At 34.6% G+C, this 22,581-nt stretch overlaps 4 protein-coding genes and 1 long non-coding RNA gene across 6 annotated transcripts; 2 read left to right on the forward strand and 3 right to left on the reverse strand.

The window, feature by feature from the left end:
- The first annotated feature begins 780 nt into the window (after positions 1-780).
- LOC116116428 (transcription factor VIP1-like) lies at positions 781-5,134 on the forward strand. Its single transcript, XM_031402490.1, has 4 exons — positions 781-1,548; positions 2,062-2,194; positions 4,368-4,452; positions 4,631-5,134. The coding sequence occupies exons 1-4, from the start codon at positions 977-979 to the stop codon at positions 4,912-4,914; spliced, it is 1,074 nt and encodes a 357-aa protein (XP_031258350.1). The 5' UTR covers positions 781-976; the 3' UTR covers positions 4,915-5,134.
- A 2,784-nt stretch (positions 5,135-7,918) lies between these two features.
- LOC116116432 (abscisic acid 8'-hydroxylase 3-like) lies at positions 7,919-10,562 on the forward strand. Its single transcript, XM_031402494.1, has 9 exons — positions 7,919-8,248; positions 8,376-8,694; positions 8,778-8,930; positions 9,130-9,396; positions 9,478-9,564; positions 9,661-9,739; positions 9,847-9,953; positions 10,033-10,151; positions 10,230-10,562. Exons 1-9 carry the CDS (start codon positions 8,034-8,036, stop codon positions 10,318-10,320), a joined length of 1,437 nt encoding a protein of 478 aa, XP_031258354.1. The 5' UTR covers positions 7,919-8,033; the 3' UTR covers positions 10,321-10,562.
- LOC116116434 lies at positions 8,119-9,271 on the reverse strand. Its single transcript, XR_004125812.1, has 3 exons — positions 9,043-9,271; positions 8,488-8,952; positions 8,119-8,224 (listed from the first exon to the last, which is right to left on the reverse strand). It is a non-coding gene; the product is annotated as an uncharacterized LOC116116434 (long non-coding RNA).
- A 154-nt stretch (positions 10,563-10,716) lies between the features above and the next one.
- LOC116116431 (serine decarboxylase-like) lies at positions 10,717-14,617 on the reverse strand. 2 transcript variants are annotated; one of them, XM_031402492.1, is made up of 6 exons: positions 14,503-14,617; positions 14,023-14,359; positions 12,563-12,794; positions 12,264-12,457; positions 12,027-12,163; positions 10,717-11,402 (listed from the first exon to the last, which is right to left on the reverse strand). In XM_031402492.1, exons 2-6 carry the CDS (start codon positions 14,348-14,350, stop codon positions 10,836-10,838), a joined length of 1,458 nt encoding a protein of 485 aa, XP_031258352.1. In that variant the 5' UTR covers positions 14,351-14,359; positions 14,503-14,617; the 3' UTR covers positions 10,717-10,835. The 2 variants fall into 2 exon arrangements, with proteins under 2 accessions (XP_031258352.1, XP_031258353.1); XM_031402493.1 differs by lacking the exon at positions 14,503-14,617 and having other exon boundaries at positions 14,023-14,383.
- A 4,150-nt stretch (positions 14,618-18,767) lies between these two features.
- Positions 18,768-19,707, reverse strand: LOC116116433 (zinc finger protein 5-like). Its single transcript, XM_031402495.1, has one exon. It carries the CDS (start codon positions 19,680-19,682, stop codon positions 18,930-18,932), a length of 753 nt encoding a protein of 250 aa, XP_031258355.1. The 5' UTR covers positions 19,683-19,707; the 3' UTR covers positions 18,768-18,929.
- Between the last annotated feature and the right edge of the window lie 2,874 nt (positions 19,708-22,581).

The raw sequence follows: 22,581 nt of genomic DNA on the forward strand, positions 1-22,581 counted from the left end.
AGCCAGCCTTACATCACTTTGGTGGGCACCAGACTCAGCAGCATCAACAACAGCAGCAGCAGCACCAACAACAGCAGCAGCAGCAGATACCGCCGTCATCCACCAACAATCAGACGCTGAGCGGGCAGTCAATAAATATATTCACCGATTTCTGAAAATTAATTATTTTAAATTAAATTAGTTTTATGTCCATTTAATATCTTATCGTTTAAATGTGCTACAGCATTATATTGAACAACGTATGAATAATGTGCGAGTGTCTTCGTTCTCCGTCAGGATGACTTTATTTGATACCGGAGATATGACATCTTATTTGGACCGTGATTAGAGTTGAGGGAAGTTTTTTGACCAAGATCGAAGGGTAGATGTGGGAGTAACTGAACTCACTGTACACGAGTAAGACGTGGAAACATACAAGTGAGAAAAAGTGAGTCTTTCACTGTCGGTAATTCCCATTGGGACATAATAGTTCGTGAGAGATATAGCTGCCACGTGCGGTTCACATGAATTCAGACAGCACGTTACGTGTCCAGTGTGGTACGGTTTTCCAACACTTATGCCACAACATTTCAAGATTCTTTTACTCAAACCTGTAAGTGCATTAAACCGAATACTTTTGGGACCTGAGTGAAGTTATCCATATAATTAAGACAAAAGAAGAAATAGCGTGAAGAAAACTTTTGTTTATTACACTAATTTCCAAAAGAATGTAATTATATTCAAATGGGACACTGGTGTCACAAAGTCAAAAACTTCCAGGTTATTTCCATAAGAAACAGAAAAAAAATCAAGCATAAATGTTTTCACTTTTTTAGCTTTTGTTTTCTCTCTCTCACTCTCTCTTTCTCTCTCACTCTGTCTAAAGTTCAATCATTAAAGTCCAATTACCACCACAACCGCCACCGTCAACACCGACGGAGCAAACTAATCAAACCAATCAACAAATCAAAGCTGTAACAACAGAGGAAACAACAAGATGAGCGGTAAACAGCCGATGAGAATAGACTTGGACGAGATGCCGGAGACCCCACACCACCGTGGGATCTACCACCGTAGGGCCCACTCCGACACCTCGTTTCGCTTCGACGACCTTCTCCTCTTCGACCCTTCCGACCTCGACCTGTCGTCGCTCGACCTCCTCCCTTCGCCCAATCCTACTCCGCCACGTGTCCAAACCATGTCGGTTGATTCCTCCGACGATTCCTCATCGAACAGCCACCAAAACAACAACAACAACAATAGCAGTCAAAACCCTCCGAAGCCGAAGCCTATTAATCACCTCCGGAGTCTATCCGTTGACTCTGATTTCTTCGACAGCTTGGGTTTCACCGCCGCTGCCGGGGGCAGTGGCGGGAAGAGTGCGGCGGTTGGGGGAGGAGTAGGAGGAGGAGGAGAGAAGAGGAGCCACCATAGGCATAGTAATTCGATGGATGGGAGTAGTGCGACGTCGTTTGAGATTGATTCTGTTATTGGAGATGGTGTCAAGAAGGCTATGGATCGTGATCGCCTCGCTGAATTGGCTCTTATTGATCCCAAGAGAGCTAAAAGGTAATAACTTTTTACTTCTTTTATTATAAAAAAATAAAACTTTCGGCTCGTTGAATTCCTCTGTGTTTTCATTTTACACGAACTTATGTGAAGAATTAGTCGAAATTATTTTATTTTTTTGGGGAAAATGCTACAGTATTGTAGTGTAAATCCGGTAAGGAAACTATTTCGTACCGTATAGCTGAGAAACTGAGTAACAAGCTACCGATATTAGTAGTGAGAGTAGTTTGAGCAAGTAACAAACTACTGATATTAGTAGTGAAAGTAGTTTGTGCAAGTAACAAACTACTGATAAGTGGTATATATTACTATTTTGACGGTATAACTGGTTTTAATACGTTACCTGACTAGTAGTACATTGGTGCTCTGTTTTGTTTCAGATTGATGTAGCCTATATACTTTCTGATATGATTTTTTGATTTGGGTTATAATTGAAGTTTTGGTTTGATCTGATGGTCGGTGTTGATGAAGTGGTTGAAGAGGTGTGCTAATAGGATGATATTTGTTTTGTAGGATTCTTGCTAATAGGCAATCTGCAGCACGCTCGAAGGAGAGGAAAATAAGGTATACTAGTGAGCTAGAGAGGAAGGTGCAGACACTTCAAACCGAAGCAACCACACTGTCAGCTCAGGTCACCATGTTGCAGGTATGGATTTGGCTTTAACGTTTAGGTTTCAAATAAAAGAAAATGCCAAGAGGCCAAGATATTAAGGATGTATTTAGTTCATGGTAACAATTTTTTGCTAGTGTTGTTTGTTATTATTCTAATTGTGGTTATTAGCTTCAATTTGTACTGTGTTTGGACGGCATTTTCCTTGAGATTGGGAATAATACTTCCATGTTCAATATACTGTTCTATTGGCTGGTAAGCTGTGAGAACAGTGTTTTACAATTTTCAAAAGTAGGCTGGTTTTATATCTCATTTTCCAGAACAAAGCTTCCGGTTCTTGCTGCTAGATAGTTTTCTGGCCTACCCTTTCAATATCTATCCTTTTTCTTATCTCTAGTTATTGATATTCTTCACTTTCTGTTTGGCCTTCATTTCACATGTTGGCTTCTAATATTAACCCATTGGTTTTGAATGTTGTATTGCACCAATGTGCTGTATTATAATCCCCAGAGATTATGGCCTGGTATTTTTTCAGTTTTTGTGTTAACTTTTAAATTTTATTCAGTGTTGCTCTTTCTAATTTTTGAGAATCTAAAACGGCTCTGGTAATAAAAGCCCATCACCCATGTTAGTTAAGTATGGAGAAGATTAGTTTTACTCTATTTGGCACTATTGAAACCTTCTTTGGCACTGTGCCACCATCCTTACAATTCCTGCATCTCATAATATTTAATGTATCTTATGTTTGGTTGCTGAGATTGAAAGGATTGGGTTGATCTGCCAATTTTTATTCGGTACACCCATATTGTTGCTTGTGGGCAACATGCACAAATGCTTATCCAGGTTAAAACATAAGATGCATTATTTCAGTGGAGGATAACTATAAATTTTACTTATTAACTAAATTTTAGGCATATTTCAATTCTAGCTTATAACATGGTAAAACTGAATTCTGTTCCTCTGGGCATAGTGTCGCAGTCTCACATGGATATAAATGGGATGGAGGTTGGACTCATAAAGGTGGGTAGTGATTACTTTGCTAGTCTTTTTGGTTAATGGCAAATGCCAAACTTGCAACCAGTTGTAGTAGTAACAAATAGGCCCAAATTCCTGTCCTTTATGTGGACTCCTCACTTCCATGCCGACCATAAGGTGTGATCTTCCAATGAGTGTGATCTACTGGGGTTGTGTCATAGTTGACTACAGTATTAGCTAGTCTTTTATGTTTATGGGTTTGGCCTGTGACATAGTAACCTTGGGTGTCTATTATTTGGGATCCCAAATTTTCAGTTATTTCTACTTTGCTAATGTTAATACTTATGACACATGTACTACGTTTCGAAACTCTCATAAAATTTCACCATGCACTTCATGTTCGAAATTAATTAAAGATGATAATTTCATGATATAGTTGTCAATGTGAATTTGGATGTGGGACAACCTAGATATATTTTGGATTTAATTTGATTTTCCTTGTTTCTCTTGGTATCTATTTTCTTATTTGAGTTTGATTAATTAGGTAGTTTTTAAGAATTTAATTAAATGCTTATTTTTGTTTCTTATTTTGTTTTTTTGGGAAGTATAAATATTGGCTTGAATTATGTATTGTTTACTAAAATTTATTTGTTTATTCTCTAATTCTTTTGATTTTCTCCCATTTCTTATTCTTCAATGAAAGATGAAACAAGAAATGGGATAAATTTTAGAAGAATAAGATTATGGTGGAATAGAAAAATTTGGGGGAATTTAGAATCACTATTCTATTTTTTATTTTCACTTCGGCAACAATGATGACTTAGATTTTTATCTACAGTGGCCAAAACGTCTAAACAGGAAATTAAATTAAGCATCCCATTGGGAATTCCTATTTTCCCCACTTAACTAAAGGCAATAAGTATAACAGGCTACACACTGGGAATAATATATAAAATGTGGTTTAATTCTCAAGTGGCTCCAGTAATGCACAGCCTTTTCTGCCCACTCACTTTTTCTTAGTTTGCTTTCTTATGCCATTAGGTATTCTTCTAGACATTGGATAGTTTATATCAGTTTATCTTGGTGGAATATACTAGTTGCCCTGACAGCACCTTTTGTTGTACTTTTCTGGATACTGTATTGAGAACACTCGAAAAAACATTTCAAGGAAAAATGAATGGAAGCATATGAAGGAAAAGACTAATGCTCGTGTATATTGTCTCCCTTTATGCAGAGAGACACTACTGGGTTAACAGCTGAGAATAAGGAACTCAAACTGCGATTACAAGCTATGGAACAACAATCACAGCTTAGAGATGGTAGTGTTTTTATGCTATATTCTCAGTTGCATTAGTTGTCATACATCCTCGTTGTTTACAATAACTATCTCGTTGCCATTATCAGAACAAATAACACTTTTAGCTTATGAAATAACTTTTATTAGAAGATTTGTGATAGGTTTATGTTGGTGTTAACATGCTTTTCTTGCGTATCCAGCTCTGAATGAAGCGCTAAGGGAAGAAGTACAACGCCTTAAAATAGCTACAGGCCAGATTCCAGCAGTGAACGGAAGCCCTTTCGGCAGAGGACTACCTCCTCAATTTTCCACCCACCAGCCAGCCTTACATCACTTTGGTGGGCACCAGACTCAGCAGCATCAACAACAGCAGCAGCAGCACCAACAACAGCAGCAGCAGCAGATACCGCCGTCATCCACCAACAATCAGACGCTGAGCGGGCAGTCACACCCAAGCTTCATGGACTTTAACCAGAGGGTCTAGCTTCATTCAAGGCACTTGATTAATGGTGTTATCTAATCCTTTTAAGTAGTAGAAGATGAGGGTTTTTTTTTTTTTCCTTTTCTTTTTTGTATATAGAAATGTGTATATGTGTTGCAGGTTGTGAATGAGTGTTGCTCAGAGCAAACCCCTGTATCAGTTGCGCACATGGCTATGTTACTCATAGTGTAGAAAATTGCTCACATCTTGATGTAGAAAAATTAGGAGGTAATGATAATTGATGGTTGGATGATTGTTGTTGTCAGTTGTAGCTCATTATATTTTGAATATTTGTTTATGGAGTTGGTTTTATTTAACAAGGTCGTTATATATATATTTTACTTTTAGGATGTATTTGGTTTAGAGAATATTGTATTATTGTGAATGTTATATTAATGGAAAGATAGATTACTTTGAAGATTATTAGGAATATTATATTAAATGTGTTGGTTAAATTGAAATAAATTGGTAAGTATGTTATATTGATATGTTTGGTTGAAAATAATAAATTGGTAGATATGTTCTATAGAGTACAGATTTATGAATTGACTTTTTTTTTTTTTTTTTTTAATATTATTATGAGTAAACGACATGTTCTCACATGAGGTTTAGCGAAATAGCTAGTGGATACCCCTGATTTCATTTATTCTAGACTCTTATCTTTAAAGTAACATCGTTTGCTAAAATGGTTATATACATTGTATCATGACGCACATCAGCATGCTAAAGTGTGTTGGCGTTTTACTAGGCAAGAGATAGGCTCATCTTAGCAGTATCCAAGTTGATAGTTTTTGACTTTTTTTTTGTTGATTTTGAAGTTCAAAATCACTGTCAAGATTACTGTTGGACTCATCACAACCTCCTTTACCCATACATTCACTTGTTGACCTCATTCACCATTTCCGATCACCTTCATTCTTGCCACCTTGTGAGATTGGGTTACTTTTCAAGCTTTTTCTGATTGATTTGGATACAACCGACCTCTTTAGACTTCACTCTTAGCTTCTTCGCCATCAATTGATTGTTGTGATGTGTTTTTTAGTTGTTAGTGACTCTTCAATTGGCGAAAATCAAAACCAAATTAGTGCCCATAACTTGCTTGATTAAAGCCCTCAACCAGCTACTGCCTAAAACCCAACCCCATCACCACCAAATTAACGATGTTGCTTTGAAGGTAGGAATCTGAAATAAATGAAACTAGGGATATCAACTTGCCATTTTGCTAAACCTCGAGTGGAAAGTGGGAACATGTCATTTACTCTATTATTATTATTATTATTATTATTATTATTTAGATTATTTTTTTAACCTCTATATTTGAGATTTTGTCAAAACACCACAGCCATAATAAAAGTTTAAATTTCAACAAGAACAACTCATCCACCCAAGCCACTGTCGGTCATCGACCACCACTGTCGATTACAGTCGATTGTGGCCTGAACGGTGCACGATCGGTCATATGACTCATATATGGTCGGTCGTGCGTCGATCTAGTCGTTTTCGACCAGATCTATGGCTGTTAATGGCCATGGATTAACAGCCATAGATCTAACCGAAAACGATCATATCTATTCTCGCTGTTTCTGGCTATATCCACAGCCATCTGGCCATTTACGACTATTGATCTAGTCAAAAACAACCAGATCAGTGCATGGTCGGTCAGATCTAGTCGATCGTGTGCCATCCCTATGACGTCAATCGGCAATTGACAGTGGTGGTCAAATCCAGCTATCTGTCTTTGATAATTTGGTTCAAGTTCAAGGGTAATAATGTACTAAAAATCTTGTGTATAAGGATAAAATAGTTCATAAATATTCTTGTAAGTTGTGTTAATAACAAGGGTATTACTGTCCAAAATTTTTAATCATTAGGGGTAAAATTGTAACAAGATTAAGATTATCAAGCAATCTTATAATTCCCAAAAAAATAGTAGTATTCAAATTGCTACCTATGTAACCAACAGTAATTATTATTGGTTTTAAAAGATTATCCGAATCTTTTATTAATTGATAACTAAATACAATAAAATAAGTACTATAAGATGACATTACTAGAGTAATGTCAAATACTCTTAAACCAAACACCCCCTCTGGGTCATTTAAATTTAGCAAAGTTTCAGGTGCAGGAGTGATTTTTTGGACCCATTTTGATCTTATTATAATATTTACATTTTACAAAGAATATGCTATTCAATACCATGATCAATAATCCCTGTTTCAACTTCTTGAAAGGGTTAGGGATATCTTAAAGGAATATGAAAGGTTAGGGATATCTTAAGGAATAAAAATAAGTTAACAAATATTTCTCACAACTTTGTCTTACAAACGTTGACGTAACAGTTCGCATTTAGTCAGGTAAGACCCATTATGAACTGGCCAATTACAAATTGACACGTTGCGTTTGTGAGAGAAAATTAGTGAAAAAGATTTCATAGTGTAGTATTATTGTATCTTAAGCATTACTCGACATTCCCATTTAAAAAAAATACACCATTTTTTGTTTTCTTAGTCTTGTATATGCATGATAAGAGTGAAAGAGAGAAAATGCTTTTATTATCTGAAGATTTTATCGATGATTTGTATCGATATCCCTATGTATTGGATTAATCCGATACCTATTTGAGGGTATGACACCTGTACACATCCAAACACAAGTGATAGAATCAAACTTTGAATTGTTTCCTAAAACTAATGACAAAGAGCAAGACTCACGGTGGTGGCAAAAACAACACAGCATCAGCAACAGACACCAGTTACAGTCAAAGAGAAAACCAAACAAAATTCTAGACTTTTGTTTCTTTTCATTGAAGTCAGCGACACAAAGTTGGAGTTAAATTGATAACAACAATGGAAATGTTATCCTATCGTTTAAATTTTTCAGAACGAGGAAAGGGAATCAGCACCTCAATTTCAAATAAAAAATATGGACTATGAATGAAACTTGATTAACTATTTTGTCACAACATCGTTAATAGCTAAGTACTATGTCTCACATTGGGGACATTTGTTCCAAGGTGGCTACCGAAGTTCAGTTTAAATAGGAAGGCAACTAAGAAGAAAACAATAGAGCAGCAAAATTTAGCAGTTGATTTTGTGAAGTGATTGATCACTCAGTGACTGAGAATGGAATTATTCAGCATCTTACTGATTATGGTGATTGTTGCCACATTTGTTCTTTCAGGTTTCTTCTTGTCGAGTTCATGGACGACAACACCGAAAACAATGGAGCACATTCCAGGAAGCTTGGGGTGGCCTGCTGTTGGTGAAAGCTTCTCATTTATATCTGATTTTTCCAACCCATCTGGCATTTACAGCTTTGTGAAGGAGAGGCAACAGAGGTAATAAAATCAATCAAATAAAGAACCATGAACGCATGTAAAAATTATCAAGAATGTTAGATTTGATGTTATAATGCAAACATTATTCAGGTATTAGATTTGATGTTATAATGAAAACATTATTCAGGTATGGAAAAGTTTTCAAGACTTTTGCGTTGGGGAGATACACTGTGTTCATGACTGGGAGAGAAGCAAGCAAAATATTGTTAACTGGAAAAGATGGGATGGTGAGTTTGAACCTTTTTTACACAGGGCAGCAAGTTCTTGGCCCAACCAGCTTGCTCCAGACCAGTGGAGAAGCACACAAACGGCTGCGACGGCTGATTGCTGAACCACTTTCGGTTGATGGCCTGAAAAAATATTTTCAGTTTATTAACACACTGGCAATTGAAACACTGGATCAATGGCCTGGAAGAAGGGTGCTGGTTCTTGAAGAGGCTTCTACAGTTGAGTCTAGAGAGCAAGTTAATTACTGTCCTGTAGGGTTTTTTTAAATTCAAGATAACTAAATCTTCTGTTGTTTATGCAGTTCACTCTGAAAGTGATAGGCAACATGATAATGAGCTTGGAACCCACCGGTGAGGAGCAGGAAAAGTTTCGGGCCAATTTTAAACTCATTTCTTCCTCATTTGCTTCCTTGCCATTGAAGCTCCCAGGAACAGCTTTCAATCGCGGTATCAAGGTAATACTTCTCAACAACTTACCTGCATAAAATCATAAAAAGTGACCTGACAAGAAATTGATGGATTTGATTTGCATTTTGTTAAGCGTTTAAAATTTTAAGACATCCACACCTAAGAATCACTATATAACCAAAAATGTTGCTTCTTAGCAAAGAAGGAAATTGAAATTTTCTCTAATACAAGTTTTTTCTGTTTCAGGCTCGGGATAGAATGTATGCCATGTTGAACTCTATGATTTCCGGGAGGAGAAGTGGCAAAAGCTTCCAACAAGATTTCCTTGAGTCCCTGATAATCAAACATAGCAAAACAGGAGACACAGATGATACAGAAGATAAACTCACTGATAAACAATTGAAGGACAATATATTGACTCTACTAGTTGCAGGACATGACACCACAACTGCTGCTCTCACATGGTTCATCAAATTCCTTGAAGAAAATCCTGCTGTTTTGGAACAACTCGGAGTAATATTTACTTCACATTACCTGAAAATTTTGATTAGTTTCTTTGAGTAGTCGAACTGAAATTTTCCAGTGGCTTTGCAGAAGGAACACCTGGAAATACAAGCAAACAGAAAGGATAGTGCAAATCTTACCTGGTCCGAAGTCAACAAAATGCCTTACACTGCCAAAGTAAGCAAGCATAACAACAAAAATTATTCTTTTAGAATAAGTAACAATCTGTGGAAAGGTCAATGAATTTTGATATTTTCCCAAATTGAAATTCAGGTGATCAGTGAAACTCTTCGTAAAGCAACAATTTTGCCTTGGTTTTCAAGAAAAGCTGCTGAAGATTTCGAGATTAATGGTAAGCATAATTCCGCAAACCAGACTGAAAAACATACTGATATTTTCATAAGAAACATGTAACATTTATAGTACTATTACCAAATCATTTTTAAAATTCCACTCCAGGATGCAAAATCAAGAAAGGATGGTCGGTAAACCTGGATGTCGTTTCTATTCATCATGACCCGGAAATTTTCCCAAATCCTGAAAAGTTTGATCCCTCCAGATTTGATGTAAGTTAAGCTCAATAAGTTGATCACCTTTGTCTCTGAAAATGCACAATGGGAAATGTTTCATTCTTTTCAAATGTAGGCACCTGTGAAGTCTTTCAGCTTTCTCGGATTTGGCAGTGGACCGCGAATGTGTCCTGGAATCAATCTGGCTAAACTGGAAATCTCCATTTTTATCCATCACCTAGTCTGCAAATACAAGTAAGATGGACAACAATATGTAGATGGACAATAATATGTATATGTTCTCAATTCTAACATTGTGAATGTTCATAATAGGTGGACACCTCTGGAGAAAGATGACTCTGTTCAGCCGACACTTGTTCGAATGCCGAAAAACAAGTACCCAGTTGTCGTAGAGCCGCTGTAAAGCTTTCTTGCAGTAGAATATTCATGTCAAATATGGAGATGAAAGGGCAAGAGACAAGTAAACAGTAGAAAGACAGAAGCTAAACAGAGCAAGTAGAGATACAAGATTTGGACCAGAGCAGAAGCAAGATAACAGATTTAACTTTCTGCATATCCTGCAATATGATAAAGTTTATATTTTCCATTATAAACATAAATTATGAATAAATTATTCCATCAGGGATAAGTTGTACTGAATAAAGCCACTGCTTTTACCTGCTATATATATGATTAGTTTAACTTCAAAATTGGGCCATGAAAGCATAAGGTAATATCAAAATTCAATTAGTATGAAACATAATAATAAGAAACCCGAAAAAAAAAAAAAAAAAGAAAGAAAAAGAAAAACACACAATGCTAAAACAAATCCAGATTCTATTAAAATCAAGAATTTTGATACAAACAAGACAACAGACAAATAATCCCAAGCAATAACAATCTATCGCTTATGGAGAGCTAATGCATGCAAACAATCTATCACTTATGGAGAGAACAACAGCAATTTTCAGTTCCTATATCTGCCGCAATGCAAGGAGCCTGAGCCTTTCCCCCCTCGTACCAGGTTGAGCGGTGCTCAACCAACTCGTTCAAGAAATCGTCTAGTTTGTCAATGTTGACACTAGGCATAACCACAACATGAGCGATATTACCTTGGCAGGCAAGCTGCCACTTTCGAACAAACTCTTCATCTTGAGGACGCTCAAACACAACTGTGCTGCTAAGTTCATTCAACATGGCACTGATACCAACACCTCGAAGGTGGTCCTTCAAGTAGTGAGCGTTTCTAAGACACTTCTGGACTTCTTTCTGGAAGCCTTTGTATCCTTTTCTATTGAGGGTGTACCAGAGGAAGAGAGGAGCATGGCCATTTCGGCTTCCCATGATCGTGGCATCCCTTGAAGCAAGGTACTCGACATTCCTTGAGAGAGCATTGATGTGCTCCATCCTTGTTATCTGAACACCACAAGGCATTGGGCATCCCACAAACTTGTGGCCAGAGACAGACACACTTCCGATGGGTTTCTTGAAACTAACCTTTGGAGCCTGTTCATCAACAAGATTGAAAAGCCCAAAAGGATTAAGTAAGGCCAGGAGAATAGGACTGAACACAGATTAACACTTGCATAAGGTTTAATCAAATATGTGCAAGAGGAAGCAACCGAGCACACTAAGACAACTATCCAGTACAAACAGTAATATCATGACATCATCCAATTATCCACAGGTGAAATAATATATTTGGTCTCCACAACTTTCAAATTTTCAACAGAAATGCTTTGTGACAATTGCATTTTATAAGGTAAACAGAAATACATACAAGAAAAGCTAGTTCAGATCAGAAATATGCGATTTCACTCACAGCCTATTGTCTATGATTGAGTTCATCCAATGCAAAGGCACCTGGGCAGAATACTTAGTCCTTTTGTTCAAACTGAGAAAAACCAAATAATATGTTCTGGAATGAAACGCACCACAATTGACTGATTCAGTTATTAATGAAGAGCAAAAGCTATTAAATCAGACTAAGGAAACTCTTAAAAGCAAAATTGCTAAAGCCCAAAACCATCTGCTAATGCAAGAAATGAAAGACTGAAGGAAAGAGGGAAGCCGAATTTACAATCTTTAAGTTTCCTTATAATGTTAAAAGTTGGGAATGACATGACTTACACGTTTAACAAAGGGCATCATGAGTCCGAATAAAGCTCCATCACAATGAATATAGAAGCAATCATGCTTAAATCCACTTTCTTCAAGCGTTTGTATCACAAGATCAAGGTCATCAACAGCTCCTTTCACAGTTGTTCCTGTAATACAAATAATCGATCAGATCAACTCGGTTAATGGTGCACATTCACTTCTTTGAGTTTGTGGGATTGGGAGGGAGAGAGAGAGAGAGTGAGAGACCTATATTAACATTGATAATAGCCGGTTTGTCCTTGTGCGCAAGTAGTTTAACTTTGAAATCGGCACAATCAATTTCACCAGACATCAGAGTGTCAACCTTAACACATTCCATTCTATACATACGTGCAGCTTTAAAGACAGAATAATGGGACTCTTTTGATGCATACAGAATCCCATCCGGAAACACCTCCCTCCTGCAAGATCAAAGTACAATATGTTTCAGATTTCTTTGACAGAAAAGATAAATGATTATGATGTGACAAAGAAGCAATGTAAAGCTAAAACCTAACCATACTTACCCAACTAAAATGCCATGAAGATTGCCTTCTGTACCACAATTTGTAATGTATCCCCAGTATTCATCTTTCTCTATTTCCCATAGACGAGCAAACCAATCCAAAACACCAACTTCAAACTGTCTTGAATGAACACCATAGTTGCTTTCAATAAATGGATCCCCAAGATTGTTGATGGAGAAATGCTGCAACTGACCAAGGGCACCATAATCGAAGTCAAGATTATAGGGATAACCTACAAAAAAGACATCATTGGAAGCAAAAGTTTTTAAAAAAAAAATCAAAACCAAAGACATAACTAGAAACTTTAACGTCAGAGGTCAGATTGACAATGCATTGTCATGGCATCTTTAGTAATTGTGACAAGTTTATCAATTAAACAATGAAATGTTGCCTCCCACAAGTAACAATATGAAGTCAGGAGGCCTCCAAAACAAAATTACTCGAAACAAATCGGCAACAACTCTTGCTTTTTCTTCAATATATCTATTTCTTTTACTTGAGCATCAGTAAGCACATCCTTAAACAAAATCACTTTGCAATTTTCTGACATCAGGTTACCACTTTTCATGTTTTGTGTAGTTTAAATTTTTAGATATACATATGATTTTCTTTTTTCTTTTTCTTTTTCAATTTTCTATTTCAAAAAACGAAAATGATGCACATTTTCTACTATATAAAAGATGACAACGAAACAATAATAAACGCATACATAACTTTCACTTATGTGTAATTTATAAGTGTATCCCTCGTCATATCAAGCAACTCTACATACACATCAAATCACAAACAAAAGACAACAGAAAATAAACTATTTCAGTAAACTCCACGCTATGTAAGTACTAAAACAAGAGATTAGTAAACATTCAGGCCACATTTTACTCGGCATTCTAACATATACTTTTGCTTACTTTTCTTTTACTCTTTGCTTTTGAGAAAACAATAATCTTAGAGGGTATCACTCAAAACATGTAAACAAACAAATATAGCCACTCACTCTCGGTATTGACGTTATAATATCTTAATATAGCTATCACAATTCACACATCCAAAAGTAAAAGTTCTGCTTTTGAAAGCAATAGATGTTTGCTTTACCAAAAAAGCAAAAAGCAGTACTTTAAATGTAAAACCAAAATGATGCTTTTCAGCTTTCAAAAACAAAATTATATTTACAAAGGTGAAACAACTATCATGAGTGCCCATTACCACAACTACCTGAGCATATCATGTGGTTGAACTTGAACACTAGGCATGATTCATTTAGCTCAACTAGAATAAGTATTTATAAAATTTCAACAAAAATATACCTAACAGTAAATTTAGAGTTCTTATATCACACTAAATATCTTATAACTTGTAAGTTAGTATAAGATGTAACACAAAGTCATTTTTAGCTAACAACCAACATGAAAAACGAAGTATTGAAACGACGACGTTTAAACACATTTCTTAATGTTTAGTACCTAAATGGTGCTTAGTCCGTTCGACCAAAGTCTTCCTGTAGCGAGCCAAGACGCCAGCCATGTAAGCCTCTTTGTCACCGGTGAACTCGTCGTTAGCTTCCGGCTCCGTGACAGCTAGGCACGTGGTGTGCACGTTCTTCCCGAGCACAATCTCTCTCTCACTCTCACTCTCCATCTCAGACTCAGCAATAATCTTCACAAGCCCTCCGTTCTCCTCAGCCACAACCGGAGGCAACGGCTCAGACACCACAGCCGTCGGATTGAAATCTCTCGAAAAGATCTCCGCCATGGCTCCGTTCACGTGCTTCAAACTAGTTTCCACTTCCATTTGCACGACCTGAGCCATAACTAAAAAGTAAATTAACAATGCAAATGTGAAAGCAGCGCGCGTGAATAAATAAGAGAAAACTGTAAGAAGATTTTGAATGTTGGAGAATTTAATAGTTGTAATGGAGTGATGGCAGATCCGGAGAGAGGAACCTGATCGGAGAAGATTGAGGCGGTGGATTCGTTCGTTTGTTCGTTCAAGAACGGAGAGATAGAAGCTCCGGTACAAACGAGAGAGTTGGTTTTTGCAGTACCGTTTGTAAGACGAGCGAAAAAAGGAGGGCGTTACCACTCTATTTATAGTGGCGATTTTTCTGGAGACTTTCGTATTTGCTAAGTTAATACAATAGATATTTTTTGTTTTTTTTTATTTTATTTTTTCATAGTGAAGTTAGACATCACGTCACGTGAGTCTTATTATTAATTCTCTTCCAGATTGCACTATAATTAAAATCCTTTGATACAAGATATAAAATNAACCCAAATGATCAAATAAACCATAATGTTATTATAGTATGTAACTCTAAAATTTAAATCTAGAAACTCAAAAAAATGAACAAATATCCTTAACCATCAAGCCAACCTTACAATTTCTCTTCCCTTCGCTATATATAGCAGCTTCTTCATATAAGTTAACTTCAATTATTGAATTCTGTTTTGTTTTTTTCGCCTTGATTATACATGAATTGGCACAAGCTTTGGCCTCTAAGATTGCCCAAGGGAGTTGACCCCATACCTACTCAATTATTTGATTCTAACAAAGACAAAGATGTAAACACCTTTTTGTCGAGCTTACCTTAACATAGGATACTTTTTTCATTATTTATATAAAATTTTCTTTTTCACATGGTTTAGTTCTTCATTTAATTACAATACTGTTGGGGATATAAAACTCATATATAGCATTTTACTCTTGTGGCGTGTTTGGTCGGAGGAATATCATCTTATATTACTAACATTAATTGTCATGTAATATAATATTTTGGTATTTTTCCAAAACCAATAGTAATTAATGTTAGTTATATAGGTGGTAATCTAAATGAATAATACTACACTTGTAAACTTTTTATACAAACTCTCTCATACAAAGTAATACAACCACTTTCAAGGGCGGATTTAGCCCCTTTGGCCTACCCTTAGATTTGAAATTTTTTTTATTAATGTATAGGCCATAAAAATTGTTAATTAACATATATACTCAGACGCTCCATCAAATTTTTAAAAAATAAGAATTATTATACATACTGTATATCTAGGTCTACAAAAAAAATTGTTATATATATATATATATATATATTCCAAGCTCACATCATATTAAAAGTTTAAAACTCTCTTCAGTGTTTTTTTACACAGCTTTACCTGATTTTTTATGATTTTATCCGCAAATTCTTTACTCTCTCTTTCTCTTTCTCATGTTATTGTCTCTTAAAATTTTTGAAGACTGAAATTGTTAAATTTTCACTACTTAAGGTGTCATAATTAGCTATGTTTTCTGTTTTATAGATTTTAGGTATGTGTATTGTTCATTTTAATTTAGTTTATTTAAGGATTGAATCATTTTTTTTCTTTTTGAGGTTTTTTATTATAATTTGAGAGAAAAATATATTAATCTTGTAAGTTTATTTTGTATTTTCTGTCTAAGAATGAACCTGCTTTCTCAAATTAAAACTTTAACTATATTTTAAAGGACGTTATTCTTCATCATTCACCAACCACTTTCCTATATTTTAAACGTTACCGTTCAGTTGTTCAAAATTATTAAAGAAATTTGAATTACTATCTATGTTTATACTAAAAAAAATTCCCCTCTTTTATTAATTCATATTAAAAGTCAACGTAACGTTGACTTGATTTAAATTTTGGTTAACTTTAGTTTAATTAGGCTAGGTTTGATCAATGCTATGAAAATTTATATTATTATATTTGAAAGCCAAAAATAAAAATATTAAAAGAAAGCTTTGTTCAAGGTTTACACAAAATTTTGCTTTTCATAAATTTATTCAAGTAAGAAAATATTATGTTAATGTATATTCTTTTTTCTCATGTTCTTAATATTATATTATTATTTTTATTAAGGTTATGTGATTTTTTAAAGTTTTCACTAATTATTTGGTAAATAATGGTTGAGTCGCGGAGGCCCCCTCTCGAAAAAAATCCTGAATCCGTCACTGGCCACTTTGCATGTTTGTCACGTAATTTATTTTAATTTAAAATAATTTAATCATCTTTTGTTACATCAGTTTGTATAAAAAAATTTGTAAGTGTAGTATTACTAAATGTGAATATCACAATTTTTTTAGGTATTTTAAGATTACTTGGTAATCTTAATTTTGTTACAATTATACCTTAACAATTAAAATTTTAGGACATTATTACCCTTGTTCTTAAAACAATTTACCCATAACACCCCAGCCACCTTCCGACGACCGTTGGCCACCGCCGCCCTTGTTGGTCGAAAGTCGACAATTACTAAAACGGTGAACGATCAACTGAATTTGGCTGATCGTGTATCGATGTGGTTGTTTCCGACTAGATCTATTTGACCGTTAATGACTAATTTATTCCTCTCAACCAAACATATTAATATAACATACCTATTAATTTATTCCAATATAATCAAACATATTTTATATAACATTCCCAGTAATCTTCAAAGTAATATATCTTTCTATTAATATAACATTCTCAGTAATATAATATTCCCTGAACTAAATGCTCTTTTAAAACCGTATTCAAAAATATAAATCAAGCAAGAAGCATGTCCTTGAGATTAGATGGGCCGCATCAGGTTAGCCCTTAATATCATTTATAAATCTTTCCTTAATCCATTAGTTTAGTTGGACCCAAACATCATTTTATTAGTAATGCTAAAATGTACCCCATTTTCTAAGTACGCAAAATTAAAAATATAAAGTGTATTATACTAAAAGTCTATTGTCAATTTTATTTTTATTAATGTTATTTGTCACGTGATGTATTAAACGGCAAGTCTATAATAGCGTGTGACATTTAACTACTACTATTAGATTAATATACATAATTATTATAATTTAATTTTCTTATTAATTTCAATATTAGTTTATTTTGGTTCATTGACAAATACACATTCTGTCTATATCCCAGGAATCTTCAACAGAAACCATAATATAAATTCCCATTTTTCTAGCTGGTCTGTCTGATCGTATATCTTCACGCATTGAATATTGAAATAAGATATATGTACTAGACGTACTCGTTCCTAAGTTTGTATATGCATATGTATTAATCTCCCATCCCATGATAGACACGTTATCCTTAGACTTGTAATAATATTTACGCCTATTTCTCTATATTATATATAATTGCTGACTTCTAATCCAGTGACTACTGCCTCCCTCCATCCTAATCCTCAATTCTACGTCTCTATTAATTAAATAAATCACATTTGAAACAACCCCATATAAAAATATCATTTTCAACCCAACTTGTAGATCTTCAGAATCATTCAAACTAATATTTACTATCAGCAAAGTTATTCAATCAAACACTTCAGTATTAGAAAAATATCATTTATACACAAAGATCTGCAATATTTATCTATTTCTGATAATAACTTGTTGATAATGTGGCTCGATTTGGAGATTTTATTATATCTTAATGCATCATCAAATAATATAATTAATCATATGCTTAACCACAAAACAACAGGTCGCCCAAATTCAGCCTCCTTTTTTAAAAAAAAAAAATTTTGGAATGAGTCAAACCTGCAATGCACAACCGTCATCTGCTTTTGAAATATCTGGATTACTTGTTTATGTATTATAGTACTTGTGAGCCACCAAGATGTTGAATATAAACATTTTTTTATCATTAAATAGGCTGATAATTCAATTGGGAAGATCTGGTGGGCGATTGCTTCATAATTTGAAACAATTTTTAAAAACAAAGAAACAATCAAAACGTCTAGAATCAATTAGGTTGTACTGTACTTAATTTAAAGTTAAAAAACAAAAACATCTGTAGACCTGTGACTTCTAGTTTTTCTAAACTTTCCACAGTTCCTTCCAGCCTAGCGCCTACCCAGCTACCAATTATTGCACTGAATAATACAATTACTTTTGTCATTTAATATGATGGAAAATTTCCGTATCATCCCAGGAGCCAACCCTTTCATTTAAGGTGTGTGCACAGCCGCCCCTGCACTAACTGAGCAATGATACATCAAACTGATCAACTAAGCCTCGTGGCTGAATATGGAAAAGTTAATTATATCTGCAATGAATTATAAACCTCCAATAAAAGATAAGTAGAATTCCGTCAGCTATGAACTGACATTTTAATTTACTTCATTATCTTTATCGGCCACTCTGATTTACAAATAGCATGTTTTCTATATAGTAATCTTCTTGAACCGGTGGCATAATTGTGTAAGTTACCAATTTTTTTTTTATTTTTTGCTCGTGAGGTACAGCGGATGCCGGACGTACCAGCCAAGTATTAGGAATTTTTTATTCAATATGCATATCAGTCTGTAAATATAAATCGAAAAAATTCATATCCCTAGAGAAGACATAGCACTATTTTCCTATACTATGAATAAGTTATATCCCACTTTGCAAGCTGAGGCCTAACTGAAGATCCAGAGATTTACAGCTTTGTTTTGAAGAAGACAAAGGTGAAGGCGGGATGATGACAGATCTTTTATCTTGGGATTTTTCAGCCTGTGTTAAAGTGAACATGCAAGAATCTTGTTGAAAAGGAACATGATGAGTTGGTATGGTGTACCAATTTGATAGCTGAGACGCATCTTGATCCCGTGAACTGAAACTAATCTGAGATTCCTGATCGTAGACAGTGAAATGATCGGGAGAATAGATGGAAGGATCATAAAACCACGCATTGGAGGCATGGTAATTGAAATTCAGATTGTTTTGAATAGGTTGAAGATAACAGTTGATGCTGGCTTTTCTGGCTTGAAGTTGCAGTCTTTTCTTCTTCATTCTCTCCTTCTTGTGGGCATTTTGATGACCCCCCAACGCCTGTGAATTTGCAAACTCTTTGAAACAATATTGGCACTCAAACTTCTTGTCGTCCGGTTGATCACCCGGTGAGGTTTTATCCTTGTTTGGTTGCTTCTCGGTTGCATATGAAACGGTGGTCGATGAGTTGACACTGTCATCTCCTTCAGTACATACTTTGAAAATTTCAGTAGTGCTATTGTTGCTTGGATTAAGCTCAAACCCAAATAATCTGAGCTTCTTTTCAACACAGGATCCTGAAGAACAAGCATTTTCTCCATCGGATGTATGAGAAAGAACATTGTTAGACACTTCTTTTTGATCCATGTACTCCATTGAAACGTGAAAAAGAATATGAAAATATATATTTTTTTTTTTTTTTTTTTTTTTTAGATATACCGATGAGTTTTTATGTAGGTTTGTGTTCCTTTTATAGTAAAACTCTATGGCTCCAAACGATGCATTGCATCTCAAATAGGGAAGAGTTTAATAATCATGAACAGCATAAAACGTACTCAAGGGTCAATTTAAAAGAGAAAGAAAAGAAAAGTCAGATCGGAGAAGCCGTCTCATCTCTCATGCAATAATATTTGTTTATATTAAAAAAAAATACACCTCAAACCTTCTCAATCAAAGAGGATTCAGTGTGGTTTTTAAAAAATTGAAGAATAATGGTCTGGAAGCAATTTAAATAATTCAATTATAGTACCACTTGGTCATCAATAACATATATTCCAAACTTAAAGAGAGGATCAAAGTTATAATATAAAGATTAATATTAATAATATATTTAACAAAAGTCAAAGAAACAAGGTATGTAACCACCTGAAAGAAGGGACTCTAAACTTTGCAACAAATCTCCCACAGGACTTAAATGCATATCTAAGAATATTATTATATATTAAACTAATGACTCAGTGGATTCACGTATTGCCCTCTATCCAAGCTTATCACAATATAAAATAAAATAAAATAAAAAGATTGTAGCTGTGGGTTCCCAATCCCATCCACTAAAGTCCCCAATCAATGCATAAACAATGTTGAATTTCTGTAGAAATGTGATTATTCAGCACTAAACTGAAACTTCTGCGCAATTATCCCTCCACCCACAAAGGGTTTTAATATGTCAATGTTGACCATGTTTTTTGCTGAGGGTATTATAATAGTAAAGGGGTGAGAGTAGCTGCTAAACAAGGGAATATAAAGAAGTGGGGAATGACGTAATAAGCATATATACTAATAATGGTCTTCAATAAGATCTGGGCATATCTTCTTAGAGCAGGCAAACCTATTATTTTAATGCCCAAAAGCATATGTTTTCTGGTTAATCAAGTCATCAACTAATATTATTGTATGATTTAACAAAGCATTTGTGTTGGACAGTTGTTGTATTTTGGACCCACCTTTTGAGGACATATTAGAAACTTTAAGATTTGTTGTTTTATTCCTAGATCTTCCATTGGTAGACTTCTTCAATTCTGCTAAAATACTTATTAACTCATGCTAATCAATTCCCACTCCTTTTTCCAATCTGTTCAAACTACTTTCTTTGGCTTTAACACAAGAAATTCCAACTGGGTATGCTGTCATCAACCATTTCTCTATCTTATATAACTTAACATGTGGAATATATTGAGATTTTATTTGTGTTATGGTGGTAGCTTTGGTGGGTGGGTTGGCTTATTTATTGATTGATTGATTGATTGTTTTTCTTTTTTCTTTAGCTCATTTCATTTCATTTTATCCTTCTTGTTTGATAGAGTATCCAAAGGTGGCCCCTACCATCAGCCACCCCATATCTTAACTCTCATCCAATCAACCCTGTCTTCCTTCTCTTCTGGACTTGTCCAGAGGAATTTTTAAAACTTATTTAAAAACCACAAAGAGTGCCAAGATTGACTATACAGAAAGATTATATATATAAAATTTATCACTTGATTAAGTAATAGAACAAAGTATGTTTAATAATAATAAGAATAATAACAAAGTCCACAGCAGGCTTATTGTGATAAAATGCACCCACCTATTAATATTTAGATTAACTCTCTTTTAAGTGCTGTTCTATATCTGTAGCTGGATTAAGCTTTTTGAGTTTTGATTCCGAACCTCAGCCTATTGTGGAGCTGAAAATGCTTCTGTTAATGAAAGATTACTAACTTTTCTCGGCAATATTGATCATGCTGCAATAAACTATTAGATGATTTGTTTTTAAAAAATGAGAACAGAAGAAAAATTGCTTAGAAAATAATATGTGCAGTCATATCAAATAATGGTGGTGAGAGTAGTGTGGAAGGCACTTGGGGGAATGATATACTGTGCTAGTGATGGAACAACAGAAAAACTTCACACGTCAACCATTATGCAACTATCAGGTTCCTGGAAACCGATAAGACGCACAGTAACAGTGTAATTGGAGTTAGTGATAAGTATAAAAGAAACTTCAAGGTAGGCCCCTATAGGCTAGCTTTTTTTAATGATAATCCAATGCATATCAAGTATTGATTTGGTTAAAACTAAGTTGAGAAGTAATTCTGGAATACGAACTTGCCAAAAGTAGTTGGTACAAGATTGACTTAATCAGGCCACATTCCGGCCACCCCCATTTCTTAAAAAGAATTAACTGTGTAAGAGCTTGTTAATATTGGAAGCAAAAATAAAATTACGTACGCACAAAGACACGCAGGATCCGTTTGATTCATGATTATGTTAGTTTTTAAAATAATCTTTTGAAAAAAGTTGGATTGGGTGAATATTACGATATAGGATTTAGAAATTAACAAAAATATCTCATATGTTTATTTATTTATTAAATACCCCTATAATAAAATATTAAAAATTAACAAAAATACCCTCAATCCATCCATTAAATATGGACAGTCGGCCATTACCGTCGGAGGGTGGTCGGAGAGTTTTTGCAATTTCTAAAAATATTATTTGGAGGTGTTTAGTTAAATTAATAAATTTAAGAGGCTTAAAAGAAATTAAAAAATATAGAATAATATTTTGAGAATAATGACATTTTACTGTTTAATTTTTTTGGGAATACTAATAATAGTATTCCCAAATGCGAAACAAACGAAGCCATAGACTTACCAAAGGAAGACTTTAATTCAATCTGAAATACTTCAAAGTCACACAGATTTATTTCATGTGAAATACATTAATTAATTAAAATTAAGATAGAAAGTAAAATTTGATTTTCTAAATGTGGAGAGCCAAACTAACTATCTAATTT

This window comes from Pistacia vera, unplaced genomic scaffold (assembly GCF_008641045.1).
Source record: "Pistacia vera cultivar Batoury unplaced genomic scaffold, PisVer_v2 Contig773, whole genome shotgun sequence".
Taxonomy (NCBI): domain Eukaryota; kingdom Viridiplantae; phylum Streptophyta; class Magnoliopsida; order Sapindales; family Anacardiaceae; genus Pistacia; species Pistacia vera.